We start from the raw sequence: 9,957 nt of genomic DNA, 5'->3' as shown, positions 1-9,957 counted from the left end.
TATTTCTATGGCAACAGTTTAAATTCTAAGGCTATTCTTAGCTGAAGTGTTTACAGAAAAATACCCACAAACTTTTTTTTTTAAAAACTAACTAAACAAGATATCTGTTCCTTTCCTGTCTGTCCTTTCCAAAACAACAGAAATCTCTTTAGTATGATGACTAAGAAGCGATAAGAAGTAACTTAATGTGATATATGTTATGTCTGAAGTTTCGAGATTCTTCAGTTAGCAGAAAAAAATGCACGTGTTTTGACACAACATGGATATTATATAGGCTTCCTATGTTAGAACTATTATCATGACAATTATGCTCTATCAAAATGAGTAAAACATTTACTTTTTTTCGTTATTGTTGTTAGTGCCATACAGCTAAACATATTTAACCTATTTGCACTTCACTGTCCTTCAATACGGCCTCTATGATCCCTTTTCTTTCTCTTTTCTCTTTGGTTGAGTATTTTGTTTTGATAAAAATAACCTTGGAAGTGTTAACAATAAGATAAACATTGTAATTCAAAGCCTGGTAATTATTATATAATCTCAGAGAGTTAGGTGATCTGTGCGTCTTAAGGGCGAGTGTCTGCAAGATGGAAGAAAGAATCATGTGAATGTTAAAATCGGAAAATTATATAGAAAGATAAAGGGTCATTTAGTTATTTCCCTCCAACTCCAGCCTTAAACAGGGTAGTAAATGCATATCTTCAATACTTCAGTTGAATTGACATTTCTATTTAAGTGTGCCAATGAACTAGTTCTTTAAGGAAAGTAAATGAACAAAGTTACAAGTTTATGCTACTTCTCAATGATGACAAATCAAAATTACATATATTTAACACTATATTCTCTGGTGTGCATGCGTGTCTGATCTTAGTCAGTGATTCAACATCTTTAATTTACTATATCTTTTATCTTAACTTCTGTAACAGTGCTTGTAATGTAACTATGATTTTTTAGCATGGGATGTATCCTTAATGTTCTCAGTTCTTCAATTTTATCACCACAATGTCGTGGAGAAAGCAGCCAGACTTAGGTAGTCATCTACAGGTGCACTGGCTTATTCTTAAATGGGTTTTTTTGGACTATGCCTAAGTTGATGGCCTCCTGAGGACAGAAATACTGGCTCACATGTAAATGCATTTTCTTTTTCTTCTCAATCTGGTAGACTGCACAATGCACAATGGCAAACTAGTGCCTCTACTGCCATCATTTTGTCTTACACAGAATGTCCTGGCAGAACAATCAGCCTGACAAAGAAGCAAGGGGGAATAAAGAAGGGCCCTCGAAATATGAGCGGTTTGTGTAGTTAAGAAGGACATCCCGTTTTCAGAGCTACACAACCAAACTTCAAGGTATTTTCTAGGAGACTGCAGACCTTTCCACAGTGATAAAGGATTCAGGAGGAATGATCTATTCCCCACGTTTAATACTTCATGACCATCCGGGATCAGGCGTCTGCCTCGTTTTCAAAAGTGTATCTATCGCAATGTGTATGTCTGTATGTCTGTTTTCTCCTCGCATATCCCAAAGGCGAGCTTTTTCGATAAAGAAAACCGAATCAGTATTTGAAGTTTAGCAAGTCCCTTACGGTGTTTTACTCTTTAAAAGGATTCTCTGCCTGGAGAAAGCCAGAAGCAACGTGACTGAAATTCTCCATATCTCCACTGGGACTTGAGCTGTGAGTTACAAGTGATCTGCAGGGGCTTTCGCCTTTACAGGTTTTACTGAGTTTAGGGGCACTTTCCCGTACAGGAACGGGATCAAATGCGAACTGCCTGACGTCCAACTGCAGCACTGTACCGTGGTTGTTTTTTTTTTTTTTTTTTTTTTTCCAGCGTTTCATATCAAAAGGTGCAGCTACCCAGAGCAGGGATGGGAAAGTCCCTTCGCTAATTAGTTTTCCCACTTGCAGCAGCTGCTGGAGCCCAGCCGCCTGCAGCAGCCCCGCCTCGCCGGCAGTCCGGCAAGCTGCCTACGGGCCTGAAGTGCTGACCGGTGAAATCCGGCTCCGGCTTAATGAGACCGAGCTAGGCAGTCAATTAAATCAAATTCCCACTAACATCCCTAATATATCTGCAGTGTGTGCAGCAGAGGCGGCGGCGGCAGCAGCGAGAGATTCACAGTATTAATAAAGGGATTCACTGCCGCATTATAAAAAAAAAAAAAAAAAAAAAAAAAAAAGGGAGAGGAGAGGAGGCAGGAAACTTCTGTGTGTTATTTACATTGGGGAAGGGGTGAGAGAAGGGTGTTTGTGCCTCTGCGTGTGAATGAATGAGAGAGAGGAAGGGAGGGAAGGAGGGCAAGAGAGAGAGAGGGAGAGAAACACACACAGAGAGCACTGAAAGGAGGCTCTGTCCACTAAACCCAAATAACCCGCTTGCAAGAACTGATGCTGGAAAAATGGTAAGGACCCGGAGTTGAAAACATTTTCACTTTAATACTGAAAAAATATGCCATTATAAAACCCTCGAATAGAATTAGTAAGTTTCACTTGCTTCCTTAGTTCTGGTTTCCTCAAGTTATAGTAAGATTTACAACAGCACAGAATTTTCTACCATTAAACTTTGCAGCCTAAGCACTAGAGTGACATTAATTGGTCATGCTTAACTGCCTTGAATTTTTTTTTCTTTTGCATGTTTACACTGTTACCATAATAGAAATCAAGGGTACTAATTTTTACATTCAGATGGAAAGGCAATACTGAATATGTATATTGGAAAAGGAGAGAAAAGAAAACCAAAGCCTCCCCTCCCCCCAGCCCCCCGAAAAACAAAACACAACCCACCATCAACAAAGCAAATCTCTCCCAGCAAAGTAATTCCCGCCTAAAAAAAAAAAAAAAAAAAAAAAAAAAAAAAAGTCCAATGAGAATATGCATGCAACTATGTCTTAAATAAAACCTTTACAATTTTTTTCCACGGTAAAAGTACGATCTCTACTGCCTATTGATCACACAAAAATGGCGAAATGGCACTTTTTATTATTATACTGTATTTCGTATATAGAAGGTTTGATACGAAGGGACTTATCAGGTAAGAGGGATGATGGTGTGAACTAGACGCTGCTTCCAGTCGGGGGCTGGAGCGTCCCTGGGGTGCGTTGTATCCATGCGAGCCATGCAGCACTTTTTTTTTTTTTTTTTTTTTTCGGTCCATTTGTCTGTCTGTTTCGGAGTCGGAGTCATTTATTTACATTACATTCATGCCTTCGTGCAACTTTCCACTCCTGCTTTGCTGTCAGGAGGAGGCCGACACCAGCCTTCCCTCCGCCCCCCTCCTCTTCCCGGCCTCTCGGAGATGGGTCGGTCCACAAGGGAAGAGGGCAAAAAAAGCAAAACAATCCCCGACACAATAGAACAAAAGCCCAACAAAACCAGGAGCAGTGTTTCGCCCTGCCGGGGCCGAAGGAAGCGGGTCCTCGCTCGTCCGTTGCTGCCCCGGCAGCGCACGGGCGGGAGATGCGCCCACCGCGCCGGGCTGCGCAGAGCTGCGGGGATGCGCCCCGGCGCCAGGCTCCCCCCCCCCCGCCGGACACCGGGCCTCGGTGCTTGCTATGGGGGTAGTGAGGAGGGGCGTGAGTGCGTGTGTGTGTTTTGTTTCTCACAAAAGGTAGCCGAGGTGCAGAGCCGTCTCTGGCCGGCGTTTGCCTCCCCACCGGCCGGAGCGCGAAGGGCCGGTCCCGGACGGCGGCCGGTCCCGGATGGCGGCCGGTCCCGCCCCGCCCGCCGCCTCAGTCCGACAGGGAGTGGGAGCCGCAGTCGTAAACCCTGTGGGCCCCGTCGGCGCTGTAGGGCCCGTTGTGCCAGTAGGACGAGTCGCAGACCGTCTGCAAGGAGTTGATTTCGGACGCAGAGGAGTTGGCGTCCCTCCTCTTGGACCGCTTTCTGTTCCTCAGGATGAACACCAGCATGCCAACCACCGTGAAGGCAGAGGTCACAAAAACCAGCAGGAGCCCTGGCACCAGCACCGAAATAGAGACCCGGCTGGTCTCCAAGTAGGAGTTGGAGTGAGTACCTGTCTCTGTCAACCCGGTGCTATTTTTGTTAGTAGAAGTTAATGTGGGCGAGATTTTTAACTGAGGGCAAATCACATCGTTGGAGAGAGACTCGAAATCCTCCTTGAAGAAATCTTCAGGGGACTCACACCTCAGGTCGCTCATAATCACCTTGGGGCGCAGCATCTCCGCCCACTGTTTGAAAGGCACGATAGGGCAAGTACAGTCCCACGGGTTGCCGTGCAGGTCGATCTGGGTGATGGAGGTGAGCTGGTCCAGCACCCCCGCCACCGGGAGATACATGAAATAATTGTTGTGTATGCTCAGCTTGGAAAGCGAGACCCCGGCAAACACGTCTACTGGGAGAGACCTCAGCAGGTTGTTGTTGAGTATGAGGACTCTCAGTTTGGGCATCGCATTGAAGGTGCCGGGCATGATCAGCTGGATCCCATTAAACTCCACGTTCAGATACTCCAGGTTTTGCAGCCCAGCGAATTTCTCCCTGGACAGGGTGTCTAAGTAGTTGCTATCCATGTAGAGCCATCGCAGATCAAAGAGGTTCTTGAAGGTGTTGTTCTCGACGGTGGCAATGTTGTTGTTGCCCAGATCGAGTAAATTAAGTTTCCGGTAATCCAGAAAGTGGGATTTCCTGATGGTGTGTATTTTGTTGTCTCTCAGAAAGAGCTCCTGCACGTTGGACGGCTTGGGCTTCAAATCCACCAAGCTGCTCACGTTCCTGTCATTGCAATTAACCTTTAAACCCGAGCCAGGGATCTGATCGCAGCTGCAGATCTGCGGGCAGGACACGGTAGCCGGTAGCTTGCTTTTGGCGCTGACTGTCGACACGGCAGCAGTGGGTCTGGTCTTGATTTGCCAGTTGACGGGAATCTTTGTACCTCCGTTTGGACCAGATCCTGGCGTGGCAGGGTCTTCTTTGCCGTGTATTTTAAAAGGGGTTGGAATGGGACCAGGATCGCAGGTTTCTTCTTCGGCAGGGGGAGCAGCTAGGCTAGAATCCACTCTGTTCTTTTTGCACAGCTCTTGCTCTGTGGTCTCATTTAAATCTTTGCCCTGCAACCTAGTGGGAGCCTCACAAATCACTCTGCCGATCAAAGCGTTTTTGGGTATGTTTTCCAGCCATTCCTTCAACGACAGCAGATCGCAAGTACAGTCCCAGGGGTTATCCTCTAGCAGGATTTCAGCAATGCCTGGGATCTGCTCCAGGACCTCCTCGTAAGGCAAGGTTTTAAGACGGTTTCCCCGGAGGTCGAGGTGGGTGATCGGCACATACTGAAACACGTTGGGAGGCAAGGTGCTGATGAGATTGTCATTTAAAATCAGCACCTCTAGCTTGTTTAAGTCCCTAAATGCTCCCGGGTCAATATCCCGCAATAGATTAAAATCTGCCTGGAGGTATTCCAGATCGTCCAGCCCCAGGAAAGTCTGCTTCCTGAACGATTTGATCTTGTTGTTGTTTATGTGCAAGCGTTTCACCAGCTGCAGCCCAAGAAAAGCCCCAGGAACAATCTCATGCAAACCGTTGTTTTCCATGTGCAAACTGACTGCATTGTAAAAGTTAGCAAACTCATTAGGGAAAAGTCGAGTCAGGGAATTGCCATGCAGGAATAAATGGTAAAACTGGGAAGTTGGGGCGGTGAAATGTTGCAGGCTGGTAAATCCCTTTTTCTCACAGTCTACGTGCAAATCCCCTTCTATCTCGTTGCAGGCACAGATCTTCTCTTTGCAAACGTCCCCTGTAACGTTTCCAGCAGCAAAACAAAGAGACGTCTCCAGCAACAGAATCCAAAGCAGCATTTTTAAACCGAGCAATTCATTCCCGATCTCATCACAAAGTAACAGCAACCATCCTCCTCAAACGGAAAGCAATTCCAGTTCATTCAATACATGTAATGTCCGAACCACCACCAAAGAGGGAGAAAAAAAAATGTGGGGAGGGGGAGAAGGGAGGGTCGGCGGAGGGGGGGGACCTCTTTCTTTTCTCCTCTCTCCCTCTCTCCCCCCCCCACGTACAACTGCAACAGCCCAGATTCCAGTCAATAATTATATCCACAAACTATCCAGGCACGTACTGCAAGGCACGCAAAAAAAAAAAAAAAAAAAAAAAAAAAAAAGTCGAAGGAAAAAAAAAAAAAAAATCCCCCTGCCTGACGCCTCCCGGGCAGCTAAGTGGAGGTCTGCCGGCCGGGCTGGCTCACCGGCACGGGAACGGTGCTGCTCGCCACCGGCCGCCGCTGCATGTTAAGAGAGGCGCAGGCGGAGAGCGCGGCGGTGGCCGCGGAGGCTGCCGCTGTGCGCGGCTCCGCGCCGGACTGACCTTGCCGCGCGGCCGCGGAGCCGCGCTTCTCTCCCGCCGCCCGCCGGGCGCTGTCCAGCGCCCCGGTGCTGAAAGCGCGCCCCAGCCTAGGCGCTGGCCGCCCAGCCGCCAGAGCTGCGCGGAGCCTGCCCCCGCTGCGGTGCGCGGCTGCCCATGCCTGCCGGCGGCCGGAGCCTGCCGCGGGGCCGGGGCCGCCCGCCCGCCCGACCGCACCGCGCCGCGCCGCGCCGAGCCTCGCCTCGCCTCGCCTCGCCCTGCCGGCCGCGCTGCCTCCCCTCCTCGTTCGCTCGCTCGCTCTTCTTTCCTTTTTCTTCTGCTGCTGCCGAGTCGCACGCTCGCACACACTCACATGCACGCAGAGGGAGAGTTGCTAAGAGGCTCTGCTCGTTTCAACCTGGTGCACTCTGAAAGATCTGACACCCTCTGCTGAGCTGCAGTGGCAAAAATCCATCTGCTGAGGGAATGCTGGAGAAAAAAAAATCAATCCACGTACAGGGCAAGCGTTAAAAACGTTGGCATTAAAAGCTGTCGATCTATTTAGATGCTTTCTCCTAAATGGATTATTTAATTTATTTCTTTTCTTTTAAGATGGAAAGTTTAGCATTCCCCTCCTCCCGACCAGTTCCCTATTGCCCCCGTTCACACACACTCACACCTGCACAAGCAGGCGAGGAAGGTGCGTTTGCCTTATTGTATTTCCCAATGGCTTGAACAGAATTAGTGTCAGGGTGTCAAGCGAATAGCAATTTGAGGTAATTATTCTGCACGCCATTTTTATCGTTGCTTTAAACGCATTTCTTCCTCCCCTGCAGTCTATAGTGTTTCATGCTGGATTTGTTCTCTTGCTGGCGTTCCCTATGCAATGTGGAACCGTGGATTATTGCATTATATATTTTTTTTTATAATTTAATTTAAATGATCATATAGGAGAAGGGGGGTAGGGAGGAGGGGATTGCTGCACTGTTAGCAATTCACGCCACCTGTTCCCACAGAGTATAGTGTCTCCCTTAAGGAGGGGAGGAGAGGGTTGAAACTGACAGTTGTGCATCTTGACATTCCTATCTATATATAAAAATCTAAAGATGCACGTACGTACATGAATAGATATTTCTCTAGGGATGCTCCTAATATCCTCTCTGCAGAAATACAACGCCTGCTTTCCTCGACCCCCTCCCTCCCACCACCCACCACCCCCCTACCCCCCCGTCGCCCTTTCCAGCTCCCACCCTCTGACAAAGAAGAAGGAGATTACACAGCGGAAAAATCGGAGCCTGGCCTTAAAGAAAGGAGCCAAGCACACAAAAGTTTCTGCATCATTTGGACGGGTTTCAGATGCCTACGAGCGAAGAACCAGTTGCACCTCTGGTGGTGCAAGTGGAAACCCGCGTTTCCCCCTGCCTTGTCAAATCGCTCTGAGGAGGAGGAGGAGGAGGAGGAGAAGAAGGAGGAGGAGGAGGCGGAGGAGGAGGAGGAGGAGGCGGCGGCGGCGGCGGGGGAGGCAGCGGCGGGGGAGGCAGCCCGGCCGCCGGGTGCCTCCTGCAGCCCGGGGCTGTACCTCTCCCGTCCGGCGCCGCTGGTGAACTTTGCGGCATACTGGTGTGTGTGGGGGGGGATGTAACAGCGGGGGTGGGCTGGAGGAGGGTTATTTATAGGGAAAGCCAGGGAGCCATATGGAGCCTGCACCCCCTGGTCCCGGCGGCATGCTAATTTGGTCGAAGCTTTTCCCTGGCTGCCGCTTGCAAGTAAATTAGACATCCTGCCGACGATGATTTTATCAAATTAATGTAATTAGACCACAGACAAGTTACAACAGTTGCCGTGGCCATTTCGGGTCCCCAGAATGAAGACTTGGCCTTTCGGTTTGCCACGGTGGGCAGCGACTGTGGAGGGAGAGGGGAGCGGTGGGAGGAAACGGGACAGGAGAAGGAAAAGAAACAGACAAAAAGAGAGAAATCCTGGCGCTGAAAAAGGCTGCCCAATAAATTACAAACGGGCCAGAAGAGATAAAATGCCACTGAAACAGAAAGCACCACAAGAAATATATTAGTGGTTTCATTAGGGGGAAAAAAAAAAAAAAGAGAGAGAGAGGAAAAGGAAACTTGGCGCCACGTTGAGGCGCATTAATTAATTTCTCCTGACGGTTTCTTTGACTTTGTCTCCCGGTGATGTCGGGGAGGGAGGGGCGGTGCTAGGCTGACTGGAAACCTTCCGTGGATCAAAAATTGTAGGCTCGAAGTGCAAAGAGACCCAGGGGCAGGGAAGCCCCCAGGAAACTCCTTGGAGGGAGGCGGGAGAGTTGGGGAAAGGGGCAAGGGTCGGGGAGGGGGTCAGGGTAGGGCACCCACTCACCGGGTGTCAGCAGCAGTGACAAGATCTCTGTGAGGAGAGGATGAAAATCTGGAGACTGGTGAACACTCACTGGGATGTGAGGCAGGAGGACTAAAGAGCTTGTTCTCCTCCAGCCTTACAATAGAGCTTCTGAGCATCTTTACCTTCCTGTTACAAAAATTGCTCAGGCACTGTAAAAACAATCAAAATGCAACCAGAGGACCTGAACATTAACAAGATATTAAATAAATAAATAGGAATCAAATAAGAGAAAGGAGACAATGACCTGTTGTCAAAGCATGAAGGACAAACTGCCTGCTTCTTCCAAGGGATCTGCTGAGAGGTGGGAACTAGTGGAAGCCATCTGGGGCCCTAGAACTTCAAAGTGGGGTGGGGGGAAAGTTAAAAAATCTGCCAGGAGATGTAAGAGTGTTTATGGGCACCACGTAACTTCCAAAACAGTATTTAGATAAGGAACTCATTGTGTTTTCAGATGTATACTTTGGAACTATATTGAGAAATTTATGTCTCATATATATGATATATGCATTGAGAGAGCATCTGCAATGCAAAGGTTATCACCTACAAGACAAGTCAGGAAGAAAAGAGGCATCATTCATTTTAGATTTGATATCTGAAGTTTTGGTTCTGCAAGTCAAGTTACACAGGAAAGGTGTGTCAGGGCCAGGAAATTAATCTATCATTACTCAGTGCCAAAATCCTAAATTTCTAGATTTCATCATCTTCTTGAATCATGTTTCGAAACATGTACGTTAGAAGAGGCCTGCCTCTAAGTGTTTTAAGGAAATACCTACTCCTGGATCAGGCTGATCAGGATCTCTCTGACTGAAATTTTACTTTTTTATGTAGAGAGTGTGGTAAAGTGAGAGATCATGCAGCACTGAAGTGCCAATTAATCTGGGTCTTTAAATTCAGCATATGCATCCCAGTTTACAATCCATACACAGGATGAATAACCGGAGCTCCCATCGTCCCCTCCAAATTATGCATTAGACCAGATAGGGGAAAGAGTACCCAAATCTGTTTTCCTTGATACCTTTCCTTATCTGATGTCTTTTACCTCCTGTTTACCTCTGCAACTTTAAGAAGCCTAAGACAATGTGTTTCCTACTTATACTTTTCTTCTGGGGGTGAAGTTCCATATTTAATCAAATGCTAACAAATTAGCTTGGGCATCACAGATGCCTTTTGAATAGGAATGACTTTAGTCCTAATATGGAAAATGCCTTGAAATAGGAAAAGGTACTGGGATACTTTTACATTTTCCCAATTGGTAATCTCCC

General features: G+C 47.8%; 1 protein-coding gene across 1 annotated transcript; it reads right to left on the bottom strand.

Moving 5' to 3' along the window:
• Positions 1–1,756: 1,756 nt before the first annotated feature.
• On the bottom strand, positions 1,757–7,355 carry SLITRK1 (SLIT and NTRK like family member 1). Its single transcript, XM_075741543.1, has 2 exons — positions 6,981–7,355; positions 1,757–6,790 (listed from the first exon to the last, which is right to left on the bottom strand). The coding sequence occupies exon 2, from the start codon at positions 5,803–5,805 to the stop codon at positions 3,727–3,729; it is 2,079 nt and encodes a 692-aa protein (XP_075597658.1). The 5' UTR covers positions 5,806–6,790; positions 6,981–7,355; the 3' UTR covers positions 1,757–3,726.
• Between the last annotated feature and the right edge of the window lie 2,602 nt (positions 7,356–9,957).

This window comes from Balearica regulorum, chromosome 1 (assembly GCF_011004875.1).
Source record: "Balearica regulorum gibbericeps isolate bBalReg1 chromosome 1, bBalReg1.pri, whole genome shotgun sequence".
Lineage (NCBI taxonomy): Eukaryota > Metazoa > Chordata > Aves > Gruiformes > Gruidae > Balearica > Balearica regulorum.
Note: the sequence above shows the minus strand (reverse complement) of the source record. Positions and strands in the feature narration are given on the sequence as shown.

Excerpts from the sequence above, each read along its gene's own strand:
- SLITRK1 (XM_075741543.1), bottom strand. The coding sequence starts at position 5,805 with ATGCTGCTTTGGATTCTGTTGCTGGAGACGTCTCTTTGTTTTGCTGCT.